The 20,435-nt window shown below is 40.0% G+C and overlaps 1 protein-coding gene and 1 long non-coding RNA gene across 2 annotated transcripts in view; one reads left to right on the forward strand and one right to left on the reverse strand.

Moving 5' to 3' along the window:
- Positions 1-20,435, reverse strand: part of KCNH1 (potassium voltage-gated channel subfamily H member 1) — a 187,372-nt gene that overhangs the window by 146,563 nt on the left and 20,374 nt on the right. Inside the window, exons 4-5 of the mRNA XM_040612100.1 lie at positions 16,550-16,678; positions 7,308-7,426 (exon numbers count right to left, since the gene is read on the reverse strand). Of these exons, the coding sequence (XP_040468034.1) occupies positions 7,308-7,426; positions 16,550-16,678 (248 nt within the window). The remainder of the gene's footprint in view (positions 1-7,307; positions 7,427-16,549; positions 16,679-20,435) is intronic.
- Positions 1,323-18,455, forward strand: LOC121096281. Its single transcript, XR_005830435.1, has 3 exons — positions 1,323-1,407; positions 13,885-13,888; positions 18,444-18,455. It is a non-coding gene; the product is annotated as an uncharacterized LOC121096281 (long non-coding RNA).

Here is a 20,435-nt window from a genome sequence, read left to right on the forward strand (position 1 = left end):
GAAAATAATTTTGAATAATTTTTTCACTGAAAGATCAGTGTCATCACTACTTGATGATGTATGGTCGAGTTACAATGCAGTTAGGTCTGAATTGAAGAAGACACTTTAGCAAAAGATGATCTGTCAGCATGCATTTTAAACCCTGGACCTCAAGCTGAGCACACGCTCCAAGAGTTTTGCATAACTGCAATCTTGATCAGTGCTGCCCATTTTAAGTCTACTATCTCTCCAGTTCTGCATACTAGTGCAAAAAGAGTATGATTGTGTATTTAATTCTTGGGAACTACAGTCTCTTTTACATACCTATGAACAAGAATGTGTTTGTTTATGAATATACATGAGGATGAAACCAACATGAAGGATCTGTCTCCAAATATAGACAAGTTATATTTTAAAATTAAATTTGTCCTGGATGAGTTATGGGTGCAAACTGAAAGGAAGATGGAGGTTTGCTCAAGTGAGATGTGCTTGCTAATGTCAAACTCATAGAACCTGTGAGAACTATTTAGGAGCATGGTTCTTTTTTTACATTTATTCACACGTAGTTCAGAGCAATAGGGAGCAGAGAAGGAAATTAAATGGCCACCTTCCCAGGGAGAAGATCAGACAACATAGCTACGGCAGGAGGATGTCTTGCTTTCATGCTCCTTATCTCAGCTTTTTAATGTCAATTATTGAGACACAGATTTTTATCTGCAGGCTTTTCTGAGAGTGTTTTATTATTCTTTTTTTTGTGAACTGGTGGGCTTTTTTGCAACAGATTAAGTCAAAGGGGACAAAACAATCAGCTGCAAGAGTCATAGTTGGACAAAACAGCCTCAGATCAAGTTCCCTGCTGCTTTGAACCTCATATAATCATTTACTCTTGTGCACAACAGGGGTCAGACAATGTCAGACCACTGTCCCTTGCACATGTGTAAATGACGATGGGAGTTACAAGCCTGCTGACTCTCAGCCTGGTGTATTCTCCAAAACAGAATTAGCATGATCTGCTCAGAGAAACCTGCATGTTAGCACAAAAATATCAACAGCATGAAGAAAAGAAAAAGAAGGAAAAAAAAAGAAAAAAAAGAGGACTTAGTATTGTTGTTTTATAGAGTCTCTAGAATTAGAGCAAAGCAGGAAAAAGGACATTTTCCCCTAATTAGAACTCCTGCAGACCAAACTAGGACTCAGACATGCTGGTTTGGGCTGGCATAGAGTTGATTTTCTTCCCAGTAGCTGGTATGGGGCTGTGTTTCGGATCTGTGCTGAAAACAGCGCTGGTAACCCAGGGATGTTCCCGTTACTGCTGAGCAGCGCCTACCCAGAGCCAAGGGCTTTTCTGCTTCTCACACCGCCCCCGCAGCGAGGGGGCTGGGGGTGCACAAGGAGCTGGGGGGGGCACCGCTGGGACAGCTGCCCCCAGTGACAAAGGGGATGTCCCGTTCCATATGGCGTCATGATCAGCAATAAAATATTTGGGGAAGAAGAAGGAAGGGGGGATGTTCGAAGTGATGGTGTTTGTCTTCCCAAGTAACCGTTACACGTGATGGAGCCCGGCTTCCCTGGGGATGGCCGAACACCCGCCTGCCCATGGGAAGCGGTGAATGAATTTTGCACTTTGCTTGTGTGTGTGGCTTTTGCTGTACCTATTAAAATGTCTTTATCTCAATCCATGAGTTTTCTCACTTTTACTCTTCTGATCCTCTCCCTGATCCCACTGTAGGGGGAATGAGCAAGATGCTGTGTGGTGCTTGGTTGCCAGCTGGGGTTAAACCACAACAATGCAGGTTCTCCATACTTCCAAAAGAAAAAAAAATAAAATTTAAAACAGTTGCCTTGTGGTGAGAGGAGCTGGAAGCAGCACAAGCCAGAATCAGTCTCTTTTCTGCAGGTGACACTGGCCAGTGAACAAAGTCCCCAGAAGCCACTGGTAGTGACTGGAAGAGGCATGGGTGGTGTACTGAGTTAGTATGTGTACTCAGAGTGTCTTAACCCTTCAGGGGTTGTTTGCAGTTCGAGTGACAAATGTTAGGATGTCTTTTCATGACAAAAGCTCTAGCCCAAGATCAATATTGCAAATATCTCCTGCCCGCCCTTTTGAACATTGCAGCTTTACCTGAATCAGTTAGAAAGCACTGAGCTGCCACTGCCTTTTGTGAGTTTTGGCATGAGTGGCAGCTCTAACATAAGATCCTAAGACTGAAATATGCTTCAATGGGCAAGTAGAGTCCTCTGCAAGATTCACTCACTGAAATAACTGATCAGCAAAACCAAGCACTTTCTACCACCTAGTAACATTTTTCAGTCAGTTAACTAGATTTCAGTTCTAATGCTGAGATCTTAATAGTATGGGGAGATTGAAAATGTAATTGCTTCTTTTGCAATCACACATTTCCTAGAGCTTAGTTTTTTAGCCTCTAGTATTATATGAAAAATTCAAACATTTTGGTAACCATTCTAATCAGCACAGAAATCTCAACCACGGAACACTGAAAAAACCAATTCTGTTAGTTCTTGTCAGATTGATTCTTATATATATACACATAAGTTCTAGACTGAGAATTTTATAATGCACTCAGTTTTGGCCACTGCTGGTCTCTTTGTACACCAAGAATTTTGCATTATCCAAATAAATTTACTGGAAAATGTACTAATGTATTCCCATATACCTGAATAACAAGAACAAAGGCAAGAACAATCTCTGGCAATAAAGAAGTGGGCAAATATGGTCTCCTTTATTTGGCTGTAAATAATTTTTTTTTAAAATTCACAGTAAATCCAGTGGAACTGCAGGGATGTAAAACTGAACTGAGTGTCGAAAAAACCAGACTTGTAGTTTCAACTCATTAAGAAAATAAACAACTTTGCTGCTTCAGTGTTTTAAAATGTCATCACCAAGTACAAAGCATTCTTCCCTAGCTTGGTTGAGATTCAAGGGCTACAGCACAGAAAAATAAACAGATTGATGTCTCCTTCCTTTTTTATTTAGAAAGTAAATATACTCTATCGAAATGGCTAGGGACTTTCTTAATAAAAGTGGTTTGAACATCCGTTACCACCTTAGAGTCTCTGGTTAAGCTGTACCAATGGCTATTTAAAGTGACCGGGGCCATGGCTTTAGCTGGTCTCCAGTGGAAGGATGTGTGCCAGCGCTGTGGGTGAGAATCTTGAAAGGAAGTGCAGGGACAGGGTAGGAGATGGGCGCTAGTGAATGTCATAGGGATATTGATCACTCACAAGCTGAGGAGAGCCACCTGCAGCAAGCCTGAGGTGTCTCCAGTCTTTTGTTTGGGTGGTGTGGGGGTGACAAGTTCTAGCCCTGGCTCCCTCTCACTATCGTTAACGCGCACCTTGTGAAACCACTTCATCCTGCTGGCATTGCTAGAGAGAAGAACTGTCATTTCACAGCTTGGGATGGAAGGATACCCCTCCCAGGAAAGGCAACTTGCTTTACGGATTGGCACAGGTCTTGCAGCCTCCAGGACTGCCAGCTAAAAGCTTTCAAAGGCACCAAATTCTTCTTTTCATTGAAGGAACAGGAAAAAAAATCCTATAACAAAGCTTAATTATCTCCAAGAACAAGCATGTGCTTTTAGTATTACATACAACAAAAGAGCTCAGCACTGTACAGAAATAATGGAGTGAGGTCCACAGAGCTTAGTGCTAAAGATCTAGGTTTTGTCAGGTTGCTGCACTGAAGTTAAGAGAACTCTTTTTCTCCAGTTTTCACACCAAGGGCCACACAGTCATTGCCGTTAGAAAAGTCTATTTCTTTACCATCTTTCCAGACACACACACCACCCCTGAGTCATCTGGAGATTAGGAGCTATAAATCCCACTCTCTCTGCACCATGTAGCAAAGCCAGGCAGATGCAAAGAGTACCTTCAGCCCTATTCCAAAGTGCTCTTGCTGCACTCCAGCTTCACGGGAGAGTAGTGCCAACCTGAGACACAACATTTGCTGAAGCAGTCAGGTGTGGTTACCCACCCACATGAACTAACTAGATTCAAACTGCTTGTAAAAGATACCTCTCCTGGAAAGGGCGTGGGGGTGGATGGGTAACACCAAAATATTAATATAAAAGTAATCGTGAAGAAAGTGTACACAACTATATAAATTGATATGCTGAGCTTCTGCTCATGTGCACTGAACAAGTATTTCATTACTATCGTTTTCTAAGTAAGTGAAACAGCCCTGGTTTTGGAATATTTCTTCCCTGTTATGCAGTTACACCATACTAAAAGAAATATTTGTTTCAGAAAGTTATTAATAAAAGTATTATTCCAATTACTTATGATTCATCAGTCACTACAGTTGTATTATCTGTGTTTATTATTTGTGGTAATGATGCATGATGCTTTAATAGCTCTCTAAAGCCAAAGAATATTATTTCAAGAGCAGAAATGATAAAATTCATCATGTTTCACAAGGCTGTGTTCAATTCTTTTAACATAACAAAATTTTTAAAAAAGTTATTCTAGATTTTTTTTAAAAAATGGTAAATATATTACCAGTCAGGCCTTACAAATGTCCATCAACAAGTGGTTACAATGATTTATTTATTTTTAAGACTGTTTGCCTGGGGGCGGGGGGGAACCCAAAGAAAAAACCACCAACACACCAACAATCATTCATTTTCAGCTTAATCTCTCCCTTTTGTTTTTTCAGCTGCACATATTTCCTTTCTCACACTCTCCCTTACTTTTATTTTCACAGACACCCACACAAATTGCTCCCCAGCCAAGGGCTAGGTGCTAAGCCTCAACTTGAAGTACATTTAAATAGCAGTTATAAGTCCCTGGTAAACAAGGTCTAAAAAAAAAAAAAAAAAAAAAAGTGGCAGAAGTTCCATTATTAAGCTGTGCTACTAAGCACCATTATAATTTTTCTGCTTTTATTTCTCATAGCTATTGCATTTTTCTGAATTACGACACAATCTTGTTTACCCAGAACTGCCTGGTAAATATACAGAATACATTAGCTAACACCATAGCTGCAGACGACGTGTACTATGCAGCAACCAGGAAGAAAGGTTCCTACAATCAGCTCTTTGGTGATAAAGCCACAGAAGTGTATCAACTATTTTACACTCATATTGCAAAATGTACTCCTCAGAGTTACATGACTGCCATTAGAGAAGTCAAGCTAAAAAAACCCCAAACCTACACATACCAGCAAAAGTCAGAGATTGAGGCTTAACCCTCACTGCTTGTATTATCTATGGCCTGTGATAAAACAAGTAGTTTGTCACTAACACCTTTCTTAAACTAATATTTCATAAATGAGAAAAGAAATCGTAAGGTTTTGTGGCAGGATTCTGATTTGTATTTGTACAACACTTTGCCCCACTCGGGTTCTAGGACAAAACTGGCTCCTCAGATATTCAAAAATGTAAGCAATAAAGAATCAAGAGCAACACAAGTAACATTCCAATAAATGAAGAGCCTTCTCAAGCAAACAAGATTGATGTGAAATGCCATAGTGAGTAGGAAAAGACAAAGAACAAATTTTAATTTGAACTTAAGATTTTAAGTAGGCTACCACAGAAACAAAGTGGGAGAAAGGAAAAAGATTTGAAAATACAACAGGGAATTAGAAGATCCCATGTTCAATATTATCAAGAGATCTTTCTAGAATAAGAAGTCTGGCACCCCATGTCTTCAAAGGAAGAAAAGTGGGCTTGTCTATATGATTATCTGCACTCTGCTTTTCTCCAGTGTAGTTCTATTGACTTAAGTGGAATTACAGCAGATATACAAGGTACCTAACATCTTGGGGCTAATGTTCTTTTTAAAATAATGACTGCAATATTCAGTCGGCAATTAAAGAAACTCATTTCAGACATGTAAACTATACACTTGCCCTTTATTACTTGTAATGAATCAGCTGGCTGTGCCAGTTAGAATACTTGCAAAGACTTGTTGAGCACATTGGTTTGCAAGAAGTTTCAGTAATGTATAGTCACTTAGGTGCAGACTGAGGTTCACTGAGCCAAACAGAATAACCTCAGACCATTTGCCTTACCTTCCACTGCCTACATTTTAGCATGAAGTAAAACTCAAGGGTAGTCATCTAAAGAGAAAGAAGGATTAGTTGATGCCAACAGTTGAATAGGATTAGGAGGGAGACTATTCCAAATTCCAGGACTGTAAAGCAACCTCAGGGTGAACGTATGATAATCCCATGGTATTCCTACAGTATAATGTCCACGTGAATGTCTGCCCCTCCTCTGTGCTAGTATGATCTATGTTATTTCTGTACTTCCAACAGAAAACAGTTTTCCATTCTTGAATGCACCTGTACTAAGTACTGAACAGGCAAGCTCCTGATCATGGGAATTTCATCGTCACGTGACAATAGTACAGCCCTGGGCAGGCATTATTTATTTTGCATAGAAACTAAGATGTATACAGGGCAAAATTAACTGCCTATATGGAGACTCCATGGAACCCATCAATAGTTTATAACTCCAGCTACACAGGAAGATTAAGAATTCTCAACAAGAGTCACAGCTATTGCTGCCACGGCATTCACAGCAATAGGGAAAACAGGAGCGACGTGTTACATTGGCCATGCTGTCATTAACACCACATCAAGACTTTCCTTAAGCTATTTTTATGCCAGGGAGACCCAGCTACTGGCCCAGGAGACAGCTAGAGGAAACAGGAGTGTCTCTCCCCCTCGTGGTGAAAGCCCTAAAACCCTAAGTACTTCAAGGAGCCTTCTCTGCCTGGAGCTTTTCTCAAAACTTTGAGAGTCTACTTAATCATAAGGTTTCGTTTTCCTAATCTGTCTGCAGCATTGCTTGTGGCATCTCATAGCTGTTCTGTCCATAAACCCAGTAATTCAAACGTATGTTTTAACAAGGTTTTAAAGCAGGACTGGGATACCACTGAAAAGGAACTAGACACAAATGAATACAGAGAACAGTATCAAGGATTCTCCAGAATTTCCTTCTGTACTAGCCTGCAATTTTATACAAGTGAATAGTCCAAGATCCTACTAACACTGAGATCTTCAAAAGAATGGAAACTAAACAAGAAAGTATTACTTTAATAATAATGCCATTATAAAACTTGGCTGAGATATGGAACACAACACTGCAATTAGGTTACTTGAAGTCTTTTGGACACCTGTTCCCATTCCATTGTCACAAGACACATTTCACAGCATATGTGCCATATTCTGAGCTCCCATGCCTGCCATCAGGGTTCATATTCCCAGGGCAAGGGGAAAGACAGTGCTTGGCTTATGCAGAGGCAACATACCCACAAAATCTAAAAACATTTCTTTATGGCCTCTCAGGGAAAGAAAACGTTACCTCAGCAAGTCGCGAATGCTTGTGAACGTTCTCTCCTTTCTGCACGCTGGGAGCAAGCTGCTGCAGCACACCTCGGCTGCTTGTGAGGGCACGGGTCAAGCGAGCAAACTTTCCCCAACCTTGAAAACATGCAAAATTATATACATTACCAAAAAAAGCTGCAAGTGTACCACATACAGCCCCTCATAAACATTAAAAAAAAAAAAAAAAAACCACACACAAAACAAAACAGTTAAGACAGAGCAATCTGCTTCAATGCTGGCCACAAGGGAGTATAATTTAACCAACTACCATATAAAAGCAACTCACAAAATAGGTGCCAGGGTGGTAAAGTAACAAAACCCATGACTGCAGTGACTTTGTGTTCAATAGCTGTACAAGAGTGCTGTTAGATGAACTGCATCTTTTGCATGGATAAATGTCCACTTTACAATAATATTCTATTAAATCCAATGGCCAGATTTGGATCTCACAGCACTTCAGAAGACTCTCCAGATTAATCAAGATGTAAGACTGAGATCATGCAGAATGAAAATTACAGTTGCCTGTAACAGAAGTGAATCTGGCCTCAGATTTATCAAGCATAGATCTGGTGTTAGCAGAGAAATATACATAAAACAATAAAAAGCAGTGCAGACAAAGCAAAACAAAATCATTAATTTTATCCTCTCTAAACAGAAGGCAGAAACATACAAATAGATTTTCTCAAACTCTAATAAAACATTTAACAGCTTCTGGCAGAGAAGTCATATGCTGCATTTTAATTCAGAATATTTTTTACGGTCATTTCAAATGTCTTTCAGAGTAGAAAACGTTGAATGACAGTCACAAGAGCTAGTCACAACTATAACCTTTATGAGCAGTACGTTGCCATAACAGGAAGTCAGGCAGAGTATACATCTGGATATTTCTGGTCCTCTGAAAGTATCAGTGCATTTAGTCCCAATTTTGAAAAATGCTACCACCACCTGTGAACTGTTGAGCAGTCTCACCTCCTGCTCCAACTGACCATGCTCAGCACTTTGCAGATTCAGTTCTTAATAAGAACCTGGTTCTGGAAAAAGTTCCCTCCACATTATGGTTTTATCACCAAAAGAAATGGTGATACTTTTAGCAGTGACTTTTTAAAAACCAGTCCAGAGATTAGCCTGCAAGTGATCCATAACAAGAAGAGGAATATGAGTGGTTAAAATACTGCCCAGTACTTTGAACACATCCTTGCTCAACATCTCACTTTGACAGAGTGCAGGAACATATTTGGTAATTTGAGAGGTGGGCACAAAAAATAAGCAAATTACATGGATCCAGTATTGAACAAGATCTTCCAGGGCAGACCTGAAAAGTGCTTAGCATTTTCTCCTATACAAATATGCAAAATGGTGCATTTGTTAAAGAGAAGGACAAAATTCATCAGACCTTTTCACAACCAAGAATAAAATTGAGTATTTTCTTATGCCTTAAAGCATGTTTTAAAGCAAGTCTGTCACCAGTAATTTAATAGACAAGTTGAGTAGAATTAGCCAACACTTGTGGGCAGTATTCAGCAACAAGTAAACTGAATGATTTCCATCCAGGAAGCCAGATTTTTCCTGACAAACCCATGTAAGATTAGCTACTATACTAAAGGACTGTTTCTCAGAGAAATAAATGAACATGACAGAACCTCAAGTGAGGTCAGTTTGTATCTGTTACAAACCTGACCCGAAGCATTTGATTTCTCACAACACATTTCCAAGGAAGGTGGTGGGTTTTGATGGTTTTGGGTTTTTTTTAAAGATACATTTATAAAGAATATTATTTCTCTACTGTACATGAAGAAATCTAACTATAATTGATAAGCTAGGGCTTGAAAGCCTTACTACCTTCCCAGTAAAGCCAAGAGAAACCATTTTTAAAGGCCAATCTTCAGCTGATATAAACCAGACCAGTCTTTTCACAGCCAACACAGTTCCAGTGATTTCCACCAGCCTAAAACTTTGCTTTCACAGAACTTATGTGCCAGCACTACTATGTTTTCTGCCTGTTTTGAAGGACCACAGGAGAAGGCTGCCAGCACCTGTGTATTTTCAGAAAGGTAAATCCTAGAATGGTTTGAGTTGGAAGGGACCTTAAAGATCATCTAGTCCCACCCCACCTGCCATGGGCAGGGACATCTTCCACTAGATCAGGCTGCTCAAAGCCCCGTCCAACATTTAAACACTTTCAGGGACAGGGCATCCACAACTTCTCTGGGCAATGTGCTCCTGTGCCTCACCACCCTCATAGTGAAGAATTTCCTCCTTATATCTAATCTAAATCCACCCTTTTTCAGTTTGAAGCTATTCCACCTTGTCCTATCATAGCATGCCCTTGTAAAAAGCCCCTCCCTAGCTTTCCTGTAGGCCCCTTTAGGTACTGGAAAGCTGCTGAAAGGTCTCTCCAAAGCCTTTTCCAGGCCGAACAACCCCAACTCTCTCAGCTTGCCTTCACAGGACAGGTGCTCCAGCCCTCTGATCATCTTTGCGGTCCTCCACAGGACTTGCTCCAACAGGTCCATGTCGTTATGTTGGGAGCCTCAGAGCTGAACGCAGTACCCCAGGCGGGGTCTCACGAGAGCAGAGGGGGACATTCACCTGCCTCAACCTGCTGGCCACACTTCTTTTGATGGAGCCCAGGCCACGGCTGGCTTTCTGGGCTCCAAACACACGTTGCTGGGCTATGTCGAGCAACACCCCCAAGTCCTCCTCAGGGCTGTTCTGAGCCCCTTCTCTGCCCAGCCTGTATCCGTGTTTGGGCTTGCCCCGACCCTGCGGGCCCCTGTCCCGGCCGGCCGGCAGTCGCTCCCAGGGGACACAACGGCGGCGGGCGGCGCGCCGGGTGCTGGCCATGGTGCTGAAGCGCAGCCGCGCCGCTGCAGCCCTGACGGCCAAGCAAACCCTCGGAGCTCCAGCTCCACGAGGGAACTCGAAACCCGCCTCCCTCACCGGACACATAATGATTTTAATGCCAGCTGACATAGACACCCGCTTTTACTAACTAACATCGAAACACTGATAGGTAGGGCGTATTCCTGCAAGATTCAAAATTTGGCTCAAAATCTGAGGGCAAACTTTCAGTGTGGTTTTTCTTCCTGTCAACGAGTTTTCTAAGAATAAGGCTATTCAGACACAAACAGTGCGGGGGGAAACGGAGCACCTTACCTGAGCCTTTTTGCACAAAAGCACTGCCAAACTGTGGCATGATTTGTGGCTATGAAGGCTGAGCTACTCTGGGTACCTCCCCCTCTTCCCAAGAGTCATCTCCTTTTGGAAGGTAAAGCTTAACCCATTCCTCTATCCTCAGCATCCCTCATGAGCACCTCCCCAGCCCTACATGCTGCAAATCTCATTTGTGTGTGCCTAAATTGTGCACCAAAGAACTGTTCCCATGAACATTAGATCTCTCACCATATATTCCAAACTCTCATCAGAAAACAATAGCACTGTTGCAGGCAAGAGACTTTTTAGCTCGCTTTCTGAACCAGTGCTGATCTGAAAGTGGCAGGCTGAGAGTACATACCCTAACTCTCTCCCTACATTGGGTATAGCACATGGGAGCCCAGCCTGGAGATGCACATGCCACTGTGTGATAATATGTCTGAAACCAGGCACTGAACCACCATGCAAATGTCCCAGGTGTATGAATTTCATCTTTAGGATAAAACACGCTCCTCCCTATATTGCCTTCATTATTATTATTATTATTATTAAAGGAAGATAAAAATATGGGAACTTCAAAGTATAATTATAGTAGACCTGCAGATTGTGGCATAGGAAAATGAAAATGACAGAGAATGCCACTACTAATCCTATTGAATGATAACTTCTCCAATACTGCTTGAAAAGACAGCAGTATTTGTTGATTTTACTGCAATTTTTCTTCCAGAAGCCTAAGGACAGACAGCCTACTGCAAGTCAGATATTTAATTCAGTGAAGACAGGTCAAATAAGGAATTTAAGCCACAGAACAGAACATAAACATTAAAACCTAGCGACCATGGAGCTGATTATAGGAAGGTGGAGCTTTCCCAGACAAGAAAGTAGGTTTCAGAATGGTGTAAGAATATATTCATGTTAGTCCTGCTAGGACAGGGGGACCAGATGATATGGGTTAAGAGTTCTCTTTCAACTCAAGCAATTTCTATATCCCTACATCCATTCTTTTCCTCTAGAAACAGAGAAGATATAAATTAAATTGAAACCTAATGACCCTAGGTGACTCTCTTATAGATGTATATACTCCTCAAACAGACAAGAGCTCACACAGCAGAGAAGACAAGAAGAAGCCTGGAATTCAGGAACCAAATAAAGCTAGATGTCAGTCCCATGGTTGTGCTTGCTTGTGCCTCTGTCTTTGATTCTAACCCATTTTTATCATTGTTTGGCCTCCTTTTTCAGTTCTGCATAAAGCATCATGCAGGGACAAAGCAATGAGATGGCACTAAAACATCTCCAGTTTCAAAACAATGAAGAGCCTTCAAGATTAAAAGCAGTGATTTCAGAGTCCTGCATTCCATGATGCTCTTTCAGTTTTCCATCATTTAAGTGCAAAAAACTGAATAGAAACTGCTCTTATAAACACCCAAGAAGACAAGATGCCTAGAACAGGGACAAAAGCTGTCCCCTGGGCTTTGTTTCATGGGGAAATGTGGTATTGAAATAAATCTTTGTGATGTGATGTTTAACTCATCAAGATTTCTCTTCTTTAAGGGATGAAGCTTCATTTAACAGTGCCCTTAAGTTGAAGAAACCAATTTTCGGTATTTTGAGGTGAGCATGATCTGTTGATACTCAATCCACAACAACATTTATTATTGATTTGTAGGTAGTTGTTTCCTACCACTCTCCTCAATTTGATCATAATGACTCAAATTCAAACATTAGGAAGCGTGGCAGTTACACAACCCTTGTTACCAAGTTGCTGTTCCATGACGTACGAAATCCCTAGAGTTAGAAAAAGGAGCCGTTGCTTGTTAGAGAATAAGCTCATTTGTTCATGGGTCTTGTGTTCACATAGAACTGTGTAAATGTGAGTAAATCAGGATTCTAGTAGTTCTTGCCTCCACTCAAACCACCTTTGTTTTCTTGCACATCAAAGATTCCTGCTTACATTCATCATGCCTCTCTGCAGACTTAATGTTTCTTGCCTTTGAAACTTCATGACTAAAACTGTCTTATTTTTCCATCTGGACTGGGAAAGCATACCAAAGTTTCATAATATACTCACCACTTCCCTTTCATTTGTTTCCCTTTTTAAGAAAACATTTCATCTAGATGAAAGTAGAGTATAACTTAATCAAAATATTTCAAACATTGGCTCTGCTTATATAAATACATCTTTAAAAACAACAAAAAATCAGACAGCAGCAACATGAAAAAAACAAAATTAAAAAAAAGGAAAAAAGGAAACATTTGGAGTTTTCCCTGAATTAAGATGGAGGCAATCAAAATACTGTATTTTTTGTGTAGCCCTGCTTGTGACGCAAAGGACAGCTTAGCCACAAAATGAAATAAAGCTTCTTCTGCAGAGGAGATAACTCTGCAGATGATTGCTACAAAGCACAGGAAGTTACAATAGCTAGGAGGCTAACAACTATTCTCCTATATGATTCAGTGAAGTTGAATTTAATCACCTTTTTGTGTTTTAAAAAAGAAAAGTATCAAAAGCAAAAATTAGGATCCAAAGCATAATTTACAAACTTCTATAAAGCAGCATAGATGCATCTGAATATGTTCACATTGTATTCTTACATGCAAAAGCTGTTCAAGGAAACTTCTTACTAGCTAATCAGAGTGCAGGCACAGATTGTATTTGTCTGCATAAATTGTTTTCATAAAGTGATGCACTTCACTTTATACACTATTCTCAAACATTTCATACTTGCTGTGTTAGAGCTCAAACCAAAAAAAGACATATACAGACAAAATGCATGAATTCCAAATATAGCATTACTCTAAAATTCAGCTAAGAAGGTGACCTATCACTTCACAAGCCAAATTTAGCTCTGCTATAGCTTGATTTTTTCCTACTTCTACTCAAGTAAACCTATTTTTTCCTGATTTTTTTAAAGGGGCAAGCATACGGGGAAGAATGGAAAGAGGCTGTTTAAAAATATTATATCATCACAATCACTGACAAACTATTTTTAAGTTGTTTTATTTAGAATGCACTATTTTTAAAGTTGCTGCGTTTAAAAGCAAATTTACTTAGCTTCTATGGCAGTCATAAAATAAACATCTCCTAAATTATCTGAATCAATTAACAAAGACTACAATCAGAAGTTATTTTTACATGACTTTAGAATTATTTTGTTTCATCTCTTCCAATGTCTGATATTATCAATAAAAAAAATATTAAGAATGAAAAATGGTACTGGGACCTCCTGTATCAGTAAGTCACCTTTGGATAAAAGATGCCTATTCATTTTTGTGTACAAGTCAAACACCTGCCATTAGAGCTCAACACTTTTCATTCATGGAGTCACTACATCATTTGCAGCTGAACAATCATGCTTCAAATTGCCAGCATGTGATAGGAAACCAAGATATACCGCAGCTAGGCAGGTTTAACCTGACAGATTAGTTGCTCTTTAAATTGATCATGTTCTTGTACTACATAACGTATTTCTCTACATAGACACACAGGCACTGATTTTGAATAACTTAAATACTTTATGCTGTGCTACTCTTCAACTACGCAAATAGCATGTATGTTAATAAAATATCTGCATTTGCAGGCAGCCTAGTACATACTAAGTAGTCATATGCACAGGAAACATTTCACATATAAACACAGTAAAACAAAAATAGTTGATAAAAGCTGAAGGTGAAAAAGGAAAAATAAATCAATTTAGCTATCAGTTTTCAGTTGTTTCAATTAAACAATACATCTATGTTCACAGTTTTAGATTTTCAGATTGGGAGTTCATTTGGGTTTAGAATATGAGAAACATTTCTATGAAAATGCTATCCTTCAAAAGCATGTTACAAAATTCCTATGTAATGTTGTACATAGCACAAAGAATATGCCCTGTTCAAAGCTCAGGTCTGTAAAAGCACTGATTCTTAGAAGAAGCTAATACAATGTTACCTTCTTTAAGATCTTCCAGCAATGTTTTTCCCCTCCATGAATCCCAGAGCCCACTACAGACAATTGTTTGACACTCCATACCTGCCTTTTTCCCCCCTCATGGTAAATACTGTTGCACAATGAGATCTAATATTAAAGACATAGTCATGCATGTAAAATTCTTCGACAAATTGGCTCTTTTGCAAGAAATTCCTCATCTAGCCATCAGATGACTGTACAGTATCATCTCCTGAGATGCATGCAAGAAAATTCCAAAGCTAGTCTGTAGCAAGTAATTTATAGAAGAAAGGTATTGAGGATAAATTAAGGTTTAGAACAGAATGTGCAGTTTCATTTATATTGTGTTTGATTTGTGTATACAGCAACAGAGAACTCTCTACCAGCATGAAACTGGTGCAAATTCATTAATTTTAGGAGATTCAGAAACAATATTTGGAAGACTCATTTAGTGCATGAACCCTTCTGTACATAAAGACATAGCACTCAGGGAAGGAGTACAGAGCTATGAATCCATGGCCTCTAAATAATACACTCAGTTCTGTCTGCAACTTCTGTTAGTCACTTAGCCAGTTTCCATGGGCCAGATGAAGAAATTTTGCTTATCATCTTAACTCCTCTGCAAGTTGGTACACTTAGGTGTAGGTTTAGTGCTTATATTGCTTTAGATATGGAACTGCTAAGAATTAGCACAATCACTGTAAGAACGGCATGATTTCAAGACCCAAAGGAGATTTAAAAAAAAAAATTAGCATTCCCTTCCTCCAACATACATCTCTTGAAAACAAAAAATTTACAGTGTTTCCTTGTGTTGAAAGTGAAGGAAAAACTCTTTGCACATGAGCGCATATCACTATCACATTAAGGATCTCCTGTAAAAGCAAAGAGAAAAGACACAGCTACCACCCCTGAATGAAATTTCTGCTTGACAACTGACTAAATGAAGCAAGGGCCTTCTGTCCCAGCAAATAAACCATAGGCAGCTTTACTGCATCATGCTGATTTATCTTTGCTGTCAGTCCCCATCAGGATACAATGAAGACTACTAGGTGGGGGGTGCATGGTGGGATATACTGTAAACCCAACCTTTCTCACAAGACATAATTTTTTAGTTTAATTAAAGCAATGAAGAACCAAACAAATAGCATTAAAAAGAGAAAAAAAAAAATAACCCACATAGCCTGGAAGAAGGTATGTTTGTCAAGACTGCACTTCATTTTTCATGGTAGCAGGTGTTTCCACTTTGAGAAATTATGTTTTTAAAGAATAACATTTCAAGCATAAATGTAAATCAGTTCACCTTCACAGTAAGTTTCCTGTTTAATTTAATACTACAAATATTATTAAATACTACAAAAATGCAAACAACAGGAGAACTTACGTCTTTTTTTACCTCAGAGGACACCAGTCTCTGTAATTCTTCATATGGGTACAAAAGGTTTGTTTCTGACAGGATCTTAACCCAAGTGCAAGTTCATGCTGCTGTCTTAGCTGAGTTTGCTTCCAGGTTTCCAGGGTGTAACTCAGCAAAGGGTTAACAGCAAAACACAGTCATACTACTTCACTCACCAGGACAGCTTAAACCTGATTCAATTTAAGATGATGGGAATTTCTTCACATGTGTTAAAGGAAACTGGTCCAGAACTTTAATGTAAGGAATACCATAATAATGGTAAGTAACATCAAGTCAGGCAGAATGAAATTATTCAGATCTTTGCTAGACCCAAACAGGGTTAATTCCTCAGTTTCATGCACAATTTGTACAGGGCCCAAGATCCTGCAGTTCTCTCTGACATCAAAGAGGCTGTTTAGCAACATTGTGACTCCTTGAAGGCTACTCTGGAGTGTGGATTAATAATGAATTTACAAGGAAGAGCAGCACCTATTTGCTGAGTAAACTCTGCTTCCTGAAGCACTTGGGGGTTTCATTAGCAATGACCCTTTCCAGCGCAGGCTAGAGCCAATTTGCTTAAGAAACCAGCAATCATTCCTTGCACAAATGCAGTCCCCAATGGCATAGCTACAAACTATTTTAACATCTAATTCTTTGACTTTGGTATTTAAAGGACTTCAGTTCTTTCAAGACCAGGGCAAAGAAACAGAAGCAACATGAATATATAATTGTGAAAAAGACAAACCTTTACATGAATCATCCTCAATGGGCTGCTTGAAAGCTGTTATGTCATTGAAAGTGCAAAGAAACAAAACCACTTTATCCTGCTCATTTCGAATTGGAGCAATTTTCACAAAGAACCAGACAGGTGTTCCTGGAAACAAACATATCAAAAAGTTGGTCAATGGTAGGCAGAACAGTGAATGTGCTAGTTTAGATGTTTACACTTCAAAATCAGCCACCTGTAAATGTTAGTTTAATGTTGGGTTCTTTTGCAAACCCCTTTTAGAAAAAATGACAAAGCAGTTGACAAGACTGTTAGTTAAGTTTGCTGCTCTGCCTCTCATTAGCTTTTTAGTCTTCAGGAATCCGTCACTATTTCTGGGCTTCATCTACAAAGTGAATACTTGAACTTATAAAGTGGTTTGTGATCTCCTGAAAAAGTCCCATGTACATGCAATGGTTGTGTGCACCCATTTGCTGGTTCTGTGCAGGACTTGAAAACAGGCCAACTGTGCCTAGAACACGACCATAATACAGAGTCTCAATTCAAGAGCATGACCAGTTTGGTTGAACTTATACTTTGCAAACAGGGAGCACCAACCCCTAACAACTACATCAGCCTATGCCCAGCTTCAAGAGCCAGGCTCTGGGAGCTCTGGTCAAACCTGCAATTCCTCTCATGCAAGGGAAATCCTTTGCAAGCTGCCTTGTAGCTTGCCTTGTCCTGACCCTGCTCACTTTCGCTGTGTGTGAAGCAAGACTCCACTGAATTCAGGAGAGAACAAGCCATCAGAACCAGACCATGGGCTGTGGATGGGACTAAGTTGTACTACATAAAACTGTTCTTGTCTAATTACTGAAGTAGAAAAATGACTAATGAAAACTGCTTGAGCTATTAGAGCTTGCACATCACAGGAAAAGATGATCCCAGATAACGACCCTCCAGATGCTGCTGTCAATTTTCCTTGACATGTATTCACACAGATCACCTTGAGGAGAGAAACTGTCAGTCAGCCCTGCCTTTCTATATTTCTGACAGTTCTGCTGAGGCTGCTGAAAAGACCCTCGTGATAACAATGAAGTTTCATGTAATAAGACGGTGTCTACCACTCTTATTTCACAGGAGTCACCACACTGATTTTAGTGATATTTGAATATAAGCTGATTGGAGGGCTCAGAACAAAGCAGTTGGCTCCTGTATGTCCTAACGTGGCCTCCTTGAAGGCACTGGGTTTTACTCTGCAGTCTTAACCCTGGTCATAAAAAGATGACTCCTTCTCCAGCTATGAGATACATGGCAAGCAGAAGACTCCAGGGTCACCAGGCCTGGGCCTGCAGGGAGCTTTTACATGAGTTTTCAGAGTGTCCCTACACCCTCAACCACAACCAAAAATCTCACCATTGCTTTTGCGGGCATAAGAAGTAAGAGCCAAAAAAAAAACATTCGCGCTTGCTTGCTATGAGCAACACTTCTCTTCCATGTCTCTTCTGAGATGTGTTTGGAAAGAAGGGTCTACATATCAGGGGTCAGTATAAGATGTACAAATCTTATCTTACTGAGTGGTGATCTTAGAAGACTATTTCTTTTCTTTCTTGATCACAGGACCCTCTTCAAGGCTACAGATCAGATCCTTTTTCACCTGAATTGCTCAGTATTTTGACATGCATACTACCTGGTGTATTTCATGCAATAATTAGTTATAACAAGGGCCATTTGTGCTTCCTAACTGTCAACGGGTCACAAAGAAACCTCAGGTAGTTGACAAGTTACTGTTCAGCAAAGCAAGCAAAGGTAACTGTGTTCCCAACTATGTTAATATAACAGAGGCTGCTGCTACCAGTGCCTCACCTGGCTGTTTCCCAGCCTCTATGCTTAGCAATCTCTTCTGGCCACAGAAAGCCAGGGCATTTCCAAGACCCATGGACAACTTCCATAAATGAAGTTCAAATCCTAAGGCTCTCCTGCATAGCACAGGCAGTTTCAAACCCTGGCTGAGATTCCATGCCATATGTACAGCCACCTCTATAAACAGCAGGGTATATGATGCATGGAGGCCTCTGCTCAAAAAACACAGAAATCCAGATGGAATCACTGATGGCCATTTCTGGAGCATGCCTGCATGGCAGAAAGTATTCAGGGATATATATATATATATATTTATTTTTTTTTTTAAGAGTTAGCATTCCTGAACAACCCCTTCCAATAAAGTATGAGAAAAAAACATGCAAAATGCAAGAAAAGATCCAGCAAGGTAACTGTGCCAGTAAAATCATCACTAACTTGCTAATGAGCTTAGAAGACACTGCCACAAAGCAGCCAACAGCAATTTTCAAGACCCTTTACACTACCCTTTCTCAGGAGCTCCTAAAATTGCCTATCTCCATTTCTTCTTGCCTACTTGTTTTTCCCATCTTCTCATGTGAACTACTCTGAGGCTGATCAAATCTGTATCTTGCTTTTCCACAGGCTCCTTGGTGACTAATTGCTTTTTATTTTACCCACTTCAACACCTTTCACTAACACTGCAACTTTTTAATCAGCCAGAATACCATCTACAGCCTTGCTTTTTGATCTTCATCTACATGTACTTGGTTTTTTTTGATTAGGGACTTTTTTTCCCCTCCCCAAAAACACTTTGCATTGTTTTGCTACTTCAAGCTACAGCCATTCTGCTATGGGCTGCTCATAATATTAACCTTCATAGCACTGAGGCAGAATTACATATTCGTCTTCATCTCTGCCTCTCACAGCTATAAAAATTTACTACCGTGCTTTTGAAGATGCTGTACACATCACAGAAACAGAAAGGATGCAATTCACCCTCTTATTCTGGCTGTTTGTCAGATGCATGCTGTCATCTTCTCTTTCTGATTATGGTATGCTCTGTTGTTGCAAGATTTTTCTAACATGTTCTGAATGCAGCAAGAGGAAGGACTTTTCCCAATAACCTGTAGAAGGCTGCTGCAGGGCAAGAAGCTTACATCAGCACTTACCTTCAGACTCCTTTGATTCCCACTCCTGTGCTGCATTATTTATAGTAAAAAGGAAAACAAAATACTGTTTTACCTACAACTAAGTGTACATCTTAGTGATGTGCCCCACAGCCAAAGAGAAAGAGCCAGATATTCTTGATAGCTAAAAGTAGGTGTGTTTGATGACTGTCACTATTTGGGGACCCTTGTAATTTCTAGAGTGTCAGAGCACCACAAACAAGGTGTATTCCAGAGCAGAATGTAAAATCAAGGCGGCACATATGGTCTGCATAAATCATCTTCCAGTTTTGGATCCACACAGTAACACAGCAACAGTAGAAATAAGAACATGGAAAATTCTGCCAGGCCATGTACCTGTCTCCCCAACATTATACAGCATTTTTCCCCATCGCATGTTCCCCACCACCTCGTCAGTCTCTTTTGTGAATAGGAGACAAGTGGATATAAAAATACAATCATAAGGTGACTGCTCACAGTGCTCTGCAACCAGAAGCTTATTTCGTAGAAGAACTGGGATCTGAACTGTGGGAACATGCTGAAAGGCTCAGCCAAGATGTGGCTGTGCTCAGCTTTTCCTGCATACTGGTTTAATTATCAGAAGAATTTTACTTTTTAAACATTAAACAGTTTATTTAACAATTAAACAGGAAAGGTTAAAGTATAAACCACTTATAAATCAGGTCGGAAACTACAATTTCAACCTCCTACAGGCAGCACTCACTCTTGGTGTCAAAGCGGATGTCCCTGCTCAGCCAGACAATCACTACTGGCAAGAGGCACAAACAAGGCCATTTTAACAAAAAATGTGAATTTCGGATTCAGCCTATGGGTTATTCAGGCAGTGAAACTGAAGCACCTTTAAGAGCTCTCACAGTAAAACAAGAGTAACTTCCCCACCACGCAGAAACTGTTTA

Source organism: Falco naumanni, chromosome 12, assembly GCF_017639655.2.
Source record: "Falco naumanni isolate bFalNau1 chromosome 12, bFalNau1.pat, whole genome shotgun sequence".
Lineage (NCBI taxonomy): Eukaryota > Metazoa > Chordata > Aves > Falconiformes > Falconidae > Falco > Falco naumanni.